Genomic DNA, 17,699 nt, shown 5'->3' with positions numbered 1-17,699 from the left:
CAGATACAATAGTCAAGAACTGCACCTGAGAACAGGGGTAGTTATAGGGGGTTTCTGGGGTTTCCAGAAACCCCTTTGGGGCTGGGTTTACTTCAGACCTTAGGCAACTAGTATTATACTGATTCTTCCTTAACTACAACTATAAGTCCATAGGACATAACACAAGAATCACACTCACCAATGCCCATCCGCTAACTGATACTTTCACTATTCTTGCAGTAAATCTCAAGGATCAAAAGTATTTTTGAGAGTATGAGATCGAGATACTCTACTAGTACACTCATCTACTCTAATAGAACATTCAGTTGAGACACTAAAGAATATACTAGTTTCACAATTTTAGATGCAAAAAAAAAAAAATTTATCTAAACCAATCTACTACTAAAGATGTATCTTTACAAATATATGTGTGCTTATTAAACTTTATTTCAAAGGCCTTTCATTTATTTATATCTACTTGTCAGTACTTAATGAACATCATTGCATGAAGAATACTGTATTCATGTATGCAAGCACCACTGAAAAATATATTGTCCTCAAATTCAATCCCAACCTACAAAATTTTTCTGGGAGGCATATATGTCCTAATATTGTGAGTCATGCACTAAGGTGCAGTTAATAATTCTTATATACTTCCTGAATGTTAACCACTTCATAATAGCTTTGCCTCCCCCTCAGAGTACTGATCTGTAAGGTTAGATTAGCTGTTCTGTTAAGTTAGAGTACTGTTCTCCACCCCTGTAATTGACATAGCAGTAAACCTTCCAAGACTTAGGCATGAGGCTATTATGTTCCAAAAATTGAGCATGATGTTTTTGTCAAAAAATCACCTATTATGCTTTTGAGAATTGCACATTATTCCCAAAATTATGCCACCATAATTGGCTAATAATGCCAGTTTATTGTTGTATCAGGTCATTTTCATTGATGTTTAAGCTTCAAATAGTCTTGAATTCTTTAGCTGGTTGCTGTATTGGAGTAATTAATTCTTTTCAATGTGACTGCTTTATTACAGTAAATAACATTCATTGACTGCTCTATTAGAGTATCTCAATTTTTTTAACAATCTGCAGATTTTCCTACTGTCAAGTTTTATAATCACTTCAAAATGCTAGCATAATTCCTGATTCACACACATATGCCTGAAATTATTCTGCGGCATAATTTCTGCATCCCTACCAAGACTACAAGCTATGAAGAAGCAAAAAGTTGATCATGCATGACTAGCTACAAAGCTAGCTAAATACTTGAAGTTAATCATAAAGATTCAGTATATCAATCTATCATAGCTAACTATGCGTAACTACTGGTGAAAACACGACATAATAAATGCTATAGTGAACATCAGTAGATCAGAAACTCTGTATAATATTATAGATTTTAAACGTAAGTTTCATTAAAGTAAAATCTTGTCAGCGTCTGGTGGGCTGCGCCCCCAGACCCCCACATCTGAGTCCTACTACCACTGGAAACCCCCTTCTACAAATCCTAGACCTGCCCCTGTGAAAATACAAGCCTGAAATAAAGTTCTCGTCATCCTGAGGGGTTATTCTCTGATACCTGAGAATGCACCTGAGAGAATTTTGAGTACATGGCATGTACCTTTAGATACCATGTGTTTTGAAGTTGTTAGCTGTATAGGTATATTTTCATGGAACACATTATTTTTGCTATAAAGAACCTACAGAATTGTGAAACATTAATTGTCTAGTTAGTTATGCCTTCAGGCTCCCCCACACTTTGAGTGGCAAGTATTTAAGGGATACATGATCATAATCTCCCTATAATCAGTTCACAAAATTAATTACTGTAGCAATACACTATGTTAGGCTTTAAGCATGAAAAGCTTTTTCAGCAATTGTGACTCATTGTAACATGTATAGCATTGCAGCTAGAGTTGTATGCACCATGCAAATATTATACAGAAGCAAATTATAGCCATAAACAACCCACATTTGTTTAATCTATATTAATTTGTTTAATCTGATGTCAAAACAACTACATACAGCCTTTGTTGATTTACATGAGAGGAGTGTACATAGCCCCTATGCACCACCCCTGGATATCTCCACTTTTTGGCTGCATTATATATGTTACCTGCAGTACTCATGGTTATCTTACCTAAAACAGAAAAAAAATGACGTGACATACTTGAGTAGAAGTTTCTAGATCCTTTTTTAGGTATGGTATGAAGACACTGCTAGCATATTCGTCAAAGGTATGTACTAACCCCAGTTGTGGGCAAAAGGTGAACTATGGCAGTATCTAGTAACTGGCATCAAACACAACTGGAGGCTCTGTTTCTGCCTCCTCAGGTAGCAGACTGAGTAAGTCTGACTCCTCTACTAGTCACAATTTTCCCTGTCAGAAAGAGAGGGTGGGTAGGGATGGTTTTCACGTTTAAAGAATGTTGCCATACCATCATCTTGACGCTACATGACAATATATAAACTAGAAAAGAGTTCAATGTCATGCTTCAATATTTAAATTTGTTCTGCTGCTTGCCTTTTTCTTTAGGTGACGGATAGCTAAATAATAGGTATTCTTTTTGATTGTCTCATGAATTGAAGAGGCCTTTTCTGTGATGACAGATTGGTAATAAACTTAGTGGAGAGGGCAAGTAGACTCATCAGTGTGTGGAGTGCATGTGCACTCAGCATGTATAGAATTCTCTACAATGGTGAGGGTAGCAGTGCACAGGTGTAGAAGAATAGGTTTAATTTCAGCTTACACTCTGGTAACTTCTTGAAAATTATAGTTTTAATGATGGATGTTCTATTAGAGTAGTTGACTGTTCTATTAGAGTATTTCGATTTTAGCAGCTTCTAAAGTAAGACTTACTCCAAAAGTATAATTTTGAACCCATCACAGTAATTCTTGGATAAGATTAGCTATTCTCCTTGCTCTCTCCATCTTTTCATTGCCCATATTTGTGTATAAAAAGCAACTGCACCAGTACTACAGCTTCTAGAAGCTTCCTAGCTTGGTCATTGTAAAATTTTGGAAGAGGGTGCTTCAGTCCCCCAAGCACCCCCTAAATCCGCCCTTGTAATAACTGTTGAGTCTTGTATTATATACTTGTACTTATCTGTAGCTATGTGGATCATAGTACTGTATGGGATTAACTCTTGTTTTATTTTGAGCTGCATATAATTCAAGCATATTTCATTGAGTTGGAATAGTATAAGTGACTGTATGTCCTGCAAACTATGTAGGTGTAATACGTGTATAGTGTGTGGATCCTACTCAATGTTGGGACAGTTACATTGTAAAAGGAACTAGTTACCTATTACTTACAACAGAACTATTTAGTTACAGTTACATATTACCCAAAAATAAAGTAACTATAATAATATTACATATTCAATGGCAGATATAAGATTGTTAAAAGGGGGTTTCTAAAAGTTGGTACAGCTGAATAAAGCATCTGATGATATTTCTTCAGAAAATTTTGAGATTTTAGAAGCTCTGAGATCGGATTTTAGACTATTTTTAGTTACTAATTGCAATAAATCCAATGCTTTAAACTGTAAATACTATAGCTAACAATAGGGCAAATATGGTGACTGCAAGCTGTAGCTTTGATTGTTCTATTAAAGTAGTTACATGACTGCTCTATTAGAGTATCTCGATAGTTTTTAATGCATGAAAAGTGAAGTGTTGCCGAGGGTTTAATAGCTATAAATGGTGTTAGTTTAGTGCAACTGCATGCATGCTACTGAAATACAGTGGTATATAGTTGTTTGCTATGACAAATTATCAGTACAACAATTTTTATGTATTAGACTGCCAATGAGATAAAGTTAAAAGGGGGTTTCTATTGAAACCCCAGAAACCCATCTAGATCCGCCACTGATATTGTATTACTTTTTGTCCACAGTCTTAAGCTGTCATGTGTGAAACTACCACCTTATCATGTGACATGATTGCGTTGTTGGACAATGTGCAAATCTTGGATATAAGTCATAAGCTGGTGAATAAGCTTCATTCAGTAGGCCTCATTACTTCGTTGTGGCTAGTGGATGAGATTAGTAATTTCATTATTTGTGGTAATAATATTACATAATATTAGACTCGTTACAGTAACTATATTACGTAGGTAACGCGTTACCCCCAAAACTGATCCAAACCTCTATTATCCGGACAGCCCAACTTAGTCATGTGGCTTGTAGTTTATTGACTATGATGAAGTTTGGGTTAGATTAATACACAAAAAGAGAGTTAAGCTGTTTACCTGTCTGGTGGCTTGTTTATTCTACTAACAGTAACTACCACTTGGTAGTTGGTTGCAAAATGATAATGTACTTTTACTGCCTAGGGCAGTGACCATGAGTGCAATACCAACTTTACTGGTTACGCCACTTTGGTGTTGTTTCCTTGAGCAAGAAATTTTACTCATATAGTTTCCTTGAGCAAGAAATTTTACTCAATTATTTCCCCTTTACCACTTGGCCTTGATGTCCCACACCAGTGTACACATACAAACTATAAATCTCTGATGTCAACCCAATTACATGAGACATGATATTTGCTTTACTGTTTGGTTATTAGCTTTAAGAATGGTCCAAATTACACGAAACTAGGTGGGCAGCTTTTGCAAGGTCCCAAATTAAATAGACAGGCGACTCAGGTAGACTATACTGGAGCAGTGTGAGTGAACTTTATTTCTCAGACAAACACATCAACACCAACAACTGGGCATCACTGACACGCACAAAAACATGTCACACTACATGGCCAATCTCTGGTATGAATGAGTGAATTCTAAATGTAGACAGGAGTCAAGGGTATTGTGTAGTACTGTAGCATGGTGAACAGAGCCTTTTTCTGATGTTGGCACTGTATAATCCAGCTATAAATTGCATCATGTAACAATTTAGAAATGACATTTGGCCTTTGCCAAACTGGAAATCCCTTGTTTGTCTTCTTTTTTTTGTGACCGAGGACAAAAGATTACAGCACACATTGGAGTAACACCTCTGCGACAAGTAAATGATAGTCAGATCCAGGGGCGTCAGAGTAAAAGTGAAAGTGGTAAGGCTCAGTCTAGGGGGGTCTGGGGGCATTGTATAAAAGGTGCTAGCTAGTTAGCTAGCTGGCCCGACAAGTGTTCAATGATAAAACTGGTCAGTGATCAAAAAGTACCTTTTAACCATTTAAATATAATAAGAGATAAACTGGTCAGAAATGTTTCCAAAGTAGTCACAATTAGAGGAGCTTAATATGGACGAAGTCGAATAAAGCTGTTCTGAGTGAAAAACAGGTTAGATATTAGTGCTTTACAGTGACTAGCACTGAAGGTCTGACAGTAACATGTGCTGCAGCCTTAGGATTACCTAACCTAATTGCAAGATATATGTGACCGGATTTTCGAAAAGGGATCTTCCACACACATCAAATTTACCAACTTTCACCGCTCGTAACTTCAGATTGGATACAGCAAATGACTTGAAATTTGGTAAACTGTGAGTACCAATATAGCTTAATAGATGGGGAAAATGTCAGAGTAACATGTTGCTTGAACACTAAGTTATGGACTTCCAAGTTCACAGAATTGGATGTGTGTGGAAGACCCCTTTTTGCAAATCCGGTCACATATAAGTGTTAGGCACCGGCCTATTATGCCCAAAAATTTTACCTATTATGCTTTTGAGCATTGCTCAAAAATTAAGCCTATTATGCTCAAAATTATGCTTTCAAAATCAAAATTATGCTCTAGAAGTGAATGTTTTATTAGAGTATATCAGCCTTTCCTGACTGCTCTATTAGAGTAAGTGACTGTTCTATTAGAGTATCTCGATCTTATTTCTGCAAAGTGTGAATAACCAACAAAGAAACGGTTTAATAAGTTGTATTACGTGTTTTTGATTATAAAATGCCCTAATAATACTATTGGCAGTGAATATTTGCTTTCTTTCAGGCGCGCGTATTGCGCATTTAATTAACTTTTCAAACATCGTCCCTATTATGCTGGCATTGTGCTTGATGCTTTTGGCCACCTATTATGCTTTAAATTATGCCGACATAATCGGCTGGTGCCTAATAAGTGTTGTTTCTGGTTAATTGTTGCCATTAAATATATGCTAAGTATTCCATGTTTACTACTTTTAGTGTTAGCTTTATCTAGTTTACAAGTTTTTCAAAATTTATTTTCAGCCAAAAAGTGAGAGCCTCGCTGGTCACACCTACTCTCAAGGGGGTGACATGTAGGTACACGCTGTAGGTAGATCTGCGACCGTGGTCAGTCTTCTCAAGGGGGTGACATGTAGGTATGCGCTGTAGGTAGATCTACGACCATGGTCAAAGTCTTGACCGGCCAAAATTTCACTTTGACCTGTGACTAAGAGCCCTTTTCGACCTTTGACTGGTGACTTAGCGACGACAATATTTCAGTACTTTTCGATTGTGGGTTGGAAGCTTTTACCCTTGACCATTGAATTAGCACAATTTTGGTGGCCTTGACCTACAGTGAGTGCCTATGTGTCACTCCCTGGTACTCTGACGCCCTTGGTCAGATCCTTTGTAGAGTGCCACACTGGTGGGAGAGTTTACATCAATTTGAATTCTCCTACTATAAATCTAGCCCACATTGTAAGAAAAAGTTGGATATCACTGGATATCTCACTAGAGGTAGTATAGTGATCCAGCCACGCGAGATCTACACCATATTGATACCACACAAGTGGTGCGTTTTATTTAGAGAAAGTAGTGTAGCTAGTATGATCCTGACTTTTTAAAACAATAATCTCAACTTGTTTTACTTTTGCTACTTACTTTCAATCTGTGCTCCTCACTTCAGCTCCTAGTGAATCGATCCAGGTGGCCAGGGCCTACGCATTGTCACGTGCGACGAAGGTCAGCTGCGAATTTTAAAAATATTTACTGCTGGCAGTAAGGGACTCAACAAGTCCTGCAATTAACGCAACAAACCAGATCTGCAGTTAAACGTTTCGTTGTGCACCTTTGTTAATTCTATCCAGCTAAGGTCGATTTACTCGTAGCAATGAAATGGAATTTTATGCAATTGGAATTCACCAATTCTAATTTACAAAAAGCCAAAACGGAAAAGAATAATCACTTGGCGCGCTTCGCGTGCCAAGTGCTTATTCTTTATTATTATACATTGGAATGGCCCGAAAGTACACGACCGTGATTTGGTTGTAGCTGATCTCTCTACAGTGGGTGATTTGTTTGTAACTGAAATCTCTACAAGTTGATTTGTTTGTAGCTGAAGTCTCTACACGGTGTTTTGTTTGTAGCTGATCTCTCTACAGGGTAATTTGTTTGTAGCTGAACTCACTGCAAGGTGATTTGTTTGTAGCTGATCTCTTTACAGGGTGATTTGCTTGTAACCGAATTCCCTATATTGTGTCTAGTTTCTAGCTGATATCTCTACAGGTTGATTTATTTGTAGCTGAACTCTCTACAGGGTGACTTGCTTCTAGCTGATCTCTGTAGACGGTGACTTCTTCTAGCTGATCTCTCTACAGGGTGACTTGTATAGCTGAACTCTTTACAGGGTGATCTGTTCATAGCTGAACTCTCTACAGGTTGATTTGTTTGTAGCTGAAATCTCTTGTTTCAAACTGATTTCACTGTAGGGTAACTTGTTTGTAGCTGAACTCTCTACAGGATGGTTTTTTTGTAGCTGAACTCTCTACAGAGTGATGTTTTTTTGTAGCTGAACTCTATATAGGGTGACTTGTATGTACCTGAACTTTCTACAGGGTGATTTGTTTATAGCTGAACACTCTGCAGAGTGATTTGTTTGTAGTTGATTTCTCTACAGGGTTTCTTTGCAGCTGAGATCTCTAAAGGGCAACTTCTTCTAACTGAGTTCTCTCTTGTTTCTAGCTGTTCTCTCTACAGAGTAACTTGTTTGTATAGCTGAACTCTTTACAGGTGGTTTTTTGGTTGCTGAACTCTCTACACTGTGACTTGTTTGTAGCAAAATTCTCTACAGAGTGACTTGTATGTAGCTGAACATTGTATAAATTATAAAGTGACTTGTCTGTAGCTGAAATCTCTACAGGGTTACTTGTTTGCAGCTGGTCTCTATAGGTTAACTTGTTTGTATAGATGAACTCTTTAAGGGTAGTTTCTTTGTAGCTGAACTCTCTCCACAGTGACTTGTTTGAAGCTGAATTCTCTAGAGAGTGTAGCCAAACCCTCCACAGGGTGCATGACTTGTTTATAGCTGAACTCTCTTCAGTGTGACTTGAAATGTTCTGATTCTTCTGAATCACTACAGCGATATATCTGTAACTGAACTCTCTATAGGGTGACTTGCTTCTTGCTGAACTGTCTATAAGGTTAACTGTTTGCAGCTGAACTCCCTACAGAATAACTTGCAATGTAATAGAATTCTATAATGGATTACTAAAAAATAAAAAATAAATTCTATAATGGATTAAATAAATTAGCTGAATGCTCTATTAGGGTGACTGTTCTATTAGAGTATCTCGATCTCGCATATGTTACACGTAGTTGGCTTTGGAATCATAACTCAGTGGTTTGTAATCCGATTCTTCTTTACTACTGCAAATACTTTCTATGATGATTATTCCAGCTACACACCGATTTTCAGCTCACTGCTCTAAGCGGTTTGCCTAGTAGGCGTAAAAACTAATAGTTTTTATTCATAAAAATCGATCGCGTAATTGTGACACAGATTGGGTTTTGTGTATCTCGATGGCCTTTAACTGGATTCCTTTCAAACCACAAAAAGGCACTCCTACGATAGTTACTCCATCTACATAGCAATTTTCAGCTCATTCCTTCAAGCGGTTCACCCTGTGGGCGTGACAGACCTTCGACCTTATTTTACGCAAATAATCGGTCATAACTCCGTGAACGTTTATCGGATTCCTACCAAACTTGGTACTGAGATTTGCCTTAATGAGCCCTTTAAGGTGGCGGTCAAGCGGCTAAAGTGCCTCAGGTAAAGCGCACGCCCTCCAATATAATAATGAATGGAAACGATTCTTCGCGCGTAACTCAATAACTCGGTTTGAAAGGTAAGTGAACGAAAAAGCGGTTGTCTTGTGCGCTAAGAAACACAGTTAGTTACGGCGACTTATTTAAATAATACTTCTATAATGGGTAGTACGTCTCGAAGGCAAAAGCGAACAAAGCGACGAGTTATTACAGCTAGCAGGAACGCTATAAATGCGAGGTGGAGCAAAACGAAGTGTTGCACAAGCGAAGCTCCAGGTGAGACTCTTCCGTTGTGTATCATACAGCCACGCTAGAATTTCTTTTAAATAAGGAATGTATTTAAAAATAATTATAATTCAATTTCTTACATACACTTTAAATATATTTCAAAATATTCATTCTTGTAGTAACAAGTTAGTTACAAACACCAGAAGGGACTATCAGGTCTACTTACGAAGCTAATGCAGCTGCTGTGATGGGACAGATGTCAGTAGGTGGTGGTCATAGTAACCTTGAGGAGGTTATGTGTACCATTGGAGTTCCTTCAATATCCAAGCCAACATTCATCGACATCGAGAGGCTCTTGGGATCAGCTTTTGAGGACTACTTGAATGAACTCATGTTGGAAGCTGGAAGAGAAGAGAGAGAATTAGCAATACAAAACAATCAATACCATCATGACATACCAGCTATTACTGTAATAGTTGATGGAGGATGGTCCAAAAGGTCCCACGGGCATTCCTACAATGCGAATTCTGGAGTAGGAGTCATATTTGGTGCTGCTACCAAAAAGCTTCTGTACATAGGTGTAAAAAACAAGTATTGTGCAGTATGCTCTATAGCACACAAGAAACATACCAAACCACCTGATCACAAATGCTTTAAAAACTGGTGGGGATCATCTACATCTATGGAATCAGATATTATTGCCACAGGATTTAGACAATCTGAGAGTATGCACGGTCTTCGATATACAGAAGTAATTGGAGATGGAGACAGTTCTGTTCTTCACACCATACAAACAACAGTTAAGTCATATGGCAGAGATGTTGAGAAGGTGGAGTGTGCAAATCACGCTGTTAAGTGTTTTCGGGGCCGACTAGAGCAGTTAGCAAAGGACTTTCCATCTTTCCGTGGACGAGGTCGTCTAACCAAATCTGTCATTATGAAAATCACACATGGTGCAAGGTGTGCTATTCGGAACCACTCTAAAACCAACAACATCACAAAGCTACGAAATGATCTTCGAGCAGGTCCAAAGCACTATTTAGGATACCACAAAGATTGTGATCCATCTTGGTGTTCAGAAGCTGCAAAAGAAACACCAGTCAGTGTTAATCTGCATGACTTGCCACCTAACCTTCTCTTTGAGATAGATCGAGCTGGTGACCGTCTGGTAAACAAAGCAGCTCAGCTCATCAGCAACAGCACAACCAACTTGAGTGAATGATACATGTCGATCAGAGCAAAGATGGATGGTGGAAAGCAAGTTAACAGGATTCAGTCAGGATCATTCCAACATCGTTGCATGACAGCAGGATTGTCCATGATTTTAGGTCCAGGATGGATTGAGACCACTTGGAAGCGCCTGTTTGGATCCTGCTCAACTATCACTGAGACATTTTCAAACCGTCGTAAACGTAAACATGAGCGTGACACCCAGAGAAAGTCTTCAGATGCATACAAGAAAGCCCGAATTGAAAAGCGATACCATCTCACACCAGCTATTACTGATAAAGATTATGGGCCAGAAGCAATCACTCCAACCAACTCCAGTCAAGACGAGCTGCGGCTTATCTGCAACGAATACCTAACATCTTTAGAAGTCACAGTGGAACAGGCTACTGAACTCACGAGAGAAACTGTGGACCAAGATCCATCCCTCAACAGTCTATGGCAGCACCTCAGAAGACCACGCCTGACTGCATCTGCATTTGGCACTGTAATAAAACGTCGTAAAAACTTTGAAAAACTAGTAGAAACCATCTTGTACAAACCACCTCCAGGTACAATTCCAGCACTAGAATGGGGACGATCACATGAAGACACCGCAAGGCAGTGGTATGTGACTCACATAACCAAGCAGTTTGGTCCATCATACCAAGTCAGTAGAACTGGTATCCATATAAGTACAACGCATCCGTGGTTGGCTGCTTCTCCTGATGGTGTTGTTGAAGATCCTACCCAGGCTGAAGGAAGACGATTCGGTCTATTAGAAATAAAATGTCCATATTCTGGGAGAACAATGACGCCTGAAGTCGCATGCCAGGAAGTTAACCAGTTTTGTAGTTCTTTAACAGATGGTCAAGTCATGCTAAAGAAAACACACAACTACTATTACCAAGTGCAAGGCCAATTAGAAATTACACAGTTACCCTGGTGTGACTTTCTTATCTGGACACCACAAGGAACATCTTTACAGCGAATTGAACGCGATGAAAAACTCTGGACAACGGTGTATCCCAAGCTAAGATCCTTCTACAGAGAATATCTACTTCCAGAGATAGCTGATCCAGTGTTTAGTAGTTGCCAACCAATTCGGCGCCTTGAGTCACCTGAGGTATGTAACAAGCCGAAAGTGGCAACATTCGGCCTGCCAAGAAATTGCCAAAAGTGGCAATTTCTGGCAACCAGAAGTTACCAATTTTGGCTACTTTTGAACTGCTCGAAGGGTCACTAGAAAATTGCCAAATTTGGCAATTTTCCGAACAGTTCAAAAGTTGCTAAAAATGGAAACTCAGGTTAAGTCATCACAGTTTCCAAAATTGGCAACTTCTGTTTAGCTTTGAGCAGCCACAATGAATGGCACTCCAAAGCTACCAAATCTGGCAATACTTGTAATCGTGCTTTTATAACTGACGATAAACTAATCGATTGTGGAATTCGGTTTCCAAAACTGGTAGTTATTTGTTGTTTCAAAATTGCCATTTTTGGCAAGCTTTGAGATAGTCAAAATTTGTGCCACTTTTGGCAATTTTAAGCTGGCCATATAATTGCACGCATTTTGCAAGTTCACTGTACTGTGTTTTCTTTGTTAAATGCTGAGGCGTTTTATACCTTAATCACTAATTCAGCAACTAATTACGTACTTACTGAATTAGTGAATAATCAAACTTGACTGCTACCAAGAGTTCATAATATGAACTCTTTCTGCTACTCAATTCTAAAAACAATTTTATAGTTTTAAAACCAATTGTGGAGCCACTCTAGGGTGGCTACTATTAAAGATCTGTCATCTTAGAGAGCAAAGTTAAAATCTAAAAATTTATAAATAGCTACAGTATAGCTACTACTATTATACGTATAAGATGGTGTGCATCAATAATTATATTAAACTGCTGCGCACGCAAATATGTACAGTAATATATACTGTATATCGTCATTTTCAAAATAACCCTGTGTAACATATTTCAAGTGATTATGAGGTGTCATAGTGTTGAATTTAGTATTGAACTTCTACATACGTAATCAAAGTTAATTAGCAAAGTGATAAATAGTTAGCGACTTGTTACTCTACTAGTATATGATTGTGTAAGATGGTGTCCAAGCAATTTGTAAAAGAAACATCAGCAACTTTTTTCCAAGGAAAGTTTCCGCTTACTGTCACTGTTTTTTTATTGAAAGAAACAGCTTTAGATGGAAAACAAAGTTGGAATGCTTCATATATGCAAGTTGCCTCTTGATTCGCTGCATACCAGCATTTGCTTGCTCATTCACTTGTGAATTCAAGCTCTTTGTATCCAATGTATTGTATTGATCCAGACAGTAGCCAGATAGACATCCTACGTGCCCTCTCCAATGAAACCTGTCAACATAAAAAGAAGTGTTTTGAAAAAAGACTGGCTCTCTGCATATTGCGTGGGGACAGTATATGGTAAAAATTCCAGGAGTAAGCGTTGGATGCTTAGAACTTGTTTTATTACAAACATCACTGCCAGCTGCTATTCTGGATTTGTCAATCTGGTATACAGCGTTTCCATGTAACTGTGGTAAACTTGGAAAATAGCTTAAACTATTTGTCCTGCTTGGCTCAGGATAATGGAACTTGTCAGCTTTTGAGACTTTAAATGGAGCTTGTATAGTCACAGATATATGACCCAGCAAATCAAAAACCTCTTGAGGAATTTCAGAAGAAATATGTTGATGGCAGAGCGACAAGAAAGATGAAATAACAGGAGCCTTTTTTGACAGCAAATTCCAATAGTAGCTGTTTTGTGGCATAAATACATCTATTGATCTATTAGCAACTTTCTTCAGCGTATCACATGCCTCTATACATCCTGCGATTTGTACCATTCCACATGCTGGTGCATTTCTTGCAATTTCAGAAAAAAACCTTCTGTATAGCAAAGGTGCTAACTTTTCTTGGCGTTCATCTTCAATTTTGAGTAACAGTTTTTCGAGTGCTATAAAACCATCAGAATGTAGTATTTCAGTGAGCTACTTAAATTCTACGTCAGTAAGCTTTTGAGGACAAACAATTGGCTTTCTATCTCTTTTGAAACAAGAATATTGCAGTAGTAAATCTCGAGCTTTTTTGGTCTTGATCAAAACTCTATCAACATGTGAACTTCCTTTAATAGGTGCTAATTTACTTTCATCCAAATAACAATTTTTTATAGGTAGCATAAGATCTTTCAGCATGCCAATCATTGTTCCATCGCATACTATTATGTCAGGACAGGGTCCACAGTTTTCACACGCAAAGGACTCATCAATTGGTATATCTAAAAGCCTACTAAAAGCATACCATGCTTTTCTCAAAAAATGTATTGAAGGTGTGGCATCCTCTCCAAAGCATGTATATGTTCTTTGAAGACATCTACGTAATAAATTAAAGGTACGTAGGTAAATAGTAAAAGTATATAGTTTACAAAAGTATAATATTTCTCAAAGTGCAGTCATAGAAGGAACACAGATGCAACGTACCTTTGGTAAGCTATCAGTGGGTTTCTTCCTTCAATCATGAGGTGCAAATAATTAAACAGCATTCCATAGTAAAATAACCTCTTGTTATCTAAATTAAAAAGTAAGCAATCTTGCCCATCAAAGTTGTATCGACATGAACAATCCCCGACAGTTGGCCTGTAGTACACTTTCCTTGTCTTGTCATGCATAGCAAGGTTTTGCTTATAAATCACAACACCTGTACCAGCAATCCAATTATTTGCAATAGGATCATTTTGATTCCATGAATTTCCATGTTTACAATGTTCATCTAAAATAGCATTCAATGTAAGTTACTGATACACATATGCTGATTGCTATGCTCTGTAGACAATTAATTGTACCTGAAATGAAGGGTGGAATCAAATGCATTAGGAACATCCAATTTCCTCCTTCATGCTCAGCTACACGACTCTGTAGCACTTTTGAGAGTGGATAAGATATTTTCTTCCATGACACTGCAGTGGGTACTTCATCTACCTTGCCATCATCAGTGTCCTCATCAGGTGTGAACTCAGATCTTTCTCTCCATTCTTCGAACATCTGCAAGGTAATAAAATTTTATCAAAACAATTTACAACCATATAGTACACTGTGTGTGATTTGCAATATCCTCCAATTGATGCAATACCGTTTACTCAGAAAATTTGGCAGTGACTTTAATTTGGCAGTTTGGCAATTTCCGACCAAATTGCCACATTAAAATAATGCCAAGCCGCATCAATTCAACAAGGTCTTTATACCAAAGCACTGCTTTCTAGAGATCGACAAATTAAAATGACGCCTTCCACTTCTACGGTATAATATTATTTGAATTTCCACTACACTGCTCACCTTGAGATGATCGCACTGTGGGTCGGTACATACAATACATTTGTAGGTTGAACTGTTTCTTTTGTGTTTCATTATCAGGCCTGCACTCTGTTCATCTTCTATCATATAAAAAGTTATATATTTATATCACAAGCATGAGATGTGACATCAATGCTATTACACAATACAGAGGGCAAAAGCCGAGGTTGAGTGTAAATAACATTGATATCATATGAGTGCTTGCATATGATATAACTGGATTCTAACCCACCACCTTTGTTCATCAATAATAATAGTGATTAGTCTTGCTTTTCAAGTTACAATTATTGTGTTTAGTAACCAGCAAAGCAGATCAGCTACATATGTATAGGTGATTTTAAATGCTTTGCTAGTTTGCAGTCAAAAAACCCAAATAGGTAATAACTAAAAAATGCTATCCTCATCTGAGCACTTCTTATTTAATAGTAATTATCATCAACACATGCACTTCTAATGTTTCTCAGTGCAATAACTGGTAGTTATATCCCTGGCATAACTTAGTTATTGCACACTTTGTTTCTTTGATGTAAAGCTTTAGTGGGTCAGAACACAGTATGTGTATGTAAACAATGAGCAAATGTTAGTATAAACTATAAAGTGTGCGTACCTGAAACAACGGCAACACACAGTGGACTTATGCTCAATACCACTATTTGCTGAGCTTCCTTAACACCACTATCTTCTTCATCATTAGCTTGTTCTGAACCTCCCTGATGGCTCTGAAGCTTACAAATGGTCGAACGATGAATGCAGTATTGTGACTCCTCCTTTAAGCAAAATGCGCTGTAGTTTTCCGTGATTATTGGAGAGGTGCACATCAACCCATCGCTTTGTACTTTTGATTCTTGACATGAGCAGGTAAATAAAAACGAGGTCTTTGACATGGAATGAAACTTCAGTTTCTTTATCAAACAGTACTCTGACTTGAGCTGTCCATTTTCAAAGCAATCTGCTATGGCATACCATTGCTTGCTCAGGGGTATAAACCTTTCTGATTGAAGTACAGCTTGGTAGTAAACTATATCTTTAGGCAGTGCACAGACCTATGGGAATCAAACTACGTAATATAGTACTTGCCAGTTATGTAAGTACATACCTTTTCTTGATAAACTAATGTAGATGACTGAAGCTTTGGATTTGGTAAAGATTTGACTCCTGAAGTTTTGACTCCTGAAGTTTTCTTGACCTGGAAACTCCTTCCTATCTTCATGGCCCTTCAAATGTGCAGATTTGTGATTCATAGAGATTAAGTATAATGCTACTCAGAAGTGTTGATTGGATTGTAAAACTTGAAAGTGTATGTCATGTGAGGAAAACTGCTTTGAAGTAATTATAGTAAAAAGGTGCATAATTCCTTAAAGTCAATAAAGACTTTTGTAGCATAATTTATTTTGCTTAAAGACTGGTCTAACCTGTTTAAACTTGCTGTTTTGCAAGGATCAGCCGTTTTCAGCTATAAATTTACACTATCACACAACCTATGGCATTTGGCAACTATTGGCGGAAAAGAATGGCTTCTAAAAACAAGATGGTTTCGAGGGACTCTAAAAGGAGAATTGATGTTATTACTAAGAAGATTGGAGACCTTGAGACGTATGGAATACCAAGCTTGTTTGTTTATGCTACACCTTGGACTGGAGGTCTTTGCGTTGCTGGAGACAAACGAATGGCTTCCATTGTAAAAGATAACAAACTTCAATTTCTTGAAGTTCTAAAACATCAGCCTCAAGAGGAGTCTCAAGAGGATGTTTCATCTCCAAAGCTGATTCTTCCTGCTTTGCCTCAACCAATTGATGAAATGAATGGAAGGACACTTAGCTCAGTCATTGTAGGAATTGGAAAAGATTTTGGTATTGATTGGAAAGGAGACCAGCCTGAGTGGTGGCCTAATACAGTGCCTTTTAATCATCCTAGAGAGGTTCCAACACAATACAAAGGTCAGTATTATTTATTGTATAATTGTTTGATAGTTCTGTTGTATTGTAGGTGAATGGTCAGAATGCCTAAGAATAGTGCTGAAAGAAATTTACAGGAAGTTTGAAGGAGCTTCCATTTCTGAGTTGAAGAATGCTACAAGTTCAGATGCAGTTAGTAGCTCCAATAGGAAATCGGTAGAGATGCAAAGTCATGGTGAGGAAGAAGCTGAGGAAGAGTGGGAGATAAGACAACAAATAGAGGCCACTATATCTCCTATATCATCAAATAATGAAGAAGAGACTAATGAAGAGGATGAACGAGATGACGAAAGATTAAAAGAATTTACACCATTGGCCAAACGTAGATGTAAAAGGGTTATTAAGAAGCGGGCACGATATGGAGAACATTAAACTTCAAATTTCTTATAGCTGTGTACTGTAGAAACTGCTTTTAAGTGCTTTAATCAAATTTGCTTTCAAATCAATTCATTTACAAGATTGCATATGTTATTATAAAGAATTACACCAAGTCCCAGATTAGGTGGTTTTTGAGGACCATTAGCTTCTGCTTAAAGCAACAAAGGCAATGCCAATTTTGGGGAATTATGGAATAATCTCAGTATTGGTGACCTTGGTTGGACTCAGATAACTGCGATTGAAAAGTTAGCTACGTATAGTAGAACTTCTGTTTTGGAAAACTATTGCATAGCTTAAAAGTGGCAACTACGTACGTAGAATGTCACCAAAAGTGGTAAATTTTGTTTATCACAACTTGTGGTTTTGGACAATTCTGAAATAATTCAAAATTTGCAACTTTTGGCAAACTAAATCCCACAATTAATTGGTTAATTGTCCTGTATAAAAGTGACAGTGTTTGTTGCCAGATTTGGTAGCTTTAAATCATTGAATTTAGCTACCAACTTTGGAAACTTCCAAATTCTGCAACTTTGAAGTTACACAAAATTGCCAAATATTCCAACTAGCTATAAACCTGCCAAAATCCTTCTGGTTGCCACTTTTGGTAAAATTTGTTCTGTAACATACCCA

At 37.7% G+C, this 17,699-nt stretch overlaps 1 protein-coding gene and 1 long non-coding RNA gene across 2 annotated transcripts; both read right to left on the bottom strand.

Moving 5' to 3' along the window:
- Positions 1–13,386: 13,386 nt before the first annotated feature.
- LOC136244569 (uncharacterized) lies at positions 13,387–14,254 on the bottom strand. The gene is made up of 3 exons (XR_010695441.1): positions 14,229–14,254; positions 13,867–14,155; positions 13,387–13,759 (listed from the first exon to the last, which is right to left on the bottom strand). It is a non-coding gene; the product is annotated as an uncharacterized lncRNA (long non-coding RNA).
- A 1-nt stretch (position 14,255) lies between these two features.
- Positions 14,256–16,779, bottom strand: LOC136244046 (uncharacterized). The gene is made up of 5 exons (XM_066035571.1): positions 15,833–16,779; positions 15,344–15,779; positions 14,719–14,816; positions 14,308–14,427; positions 14,256–14,276 (listed from the first exon to the last, which is right to left on the bottom strand). Exons 1-5 carry the CDS (start codon positions 15,944–15,946, stop codon positions 14,256–14,258), a joined length of 789 nt encoding a protein of 262 aa, XP_065891643.1. The 5' UTR covers positions 15,947–16,779.
- Between the last annotated feature and the right edge of the window lie 920 nt (positions 16,780–17,699).

Source organism: Dysidea avara, chromosome 14, assembly GCF_963678975.1.
Source record: "Dysidea avara chromosome 14, odDysAvar1.4, whole genome shotgun sequence".
Classification (NCBI taxonomy): domain Eukaryota; kingdom Metazoa; phylum Porifera; class Demospongiae; order Dictyoceratida; family Dysideidae; genus Dysidea; species Dysidea avara.
Note: the sequence above shows the minus strand (reverse complement) of the source record. Positions and strands in the feature narration are given on the sequence as shown.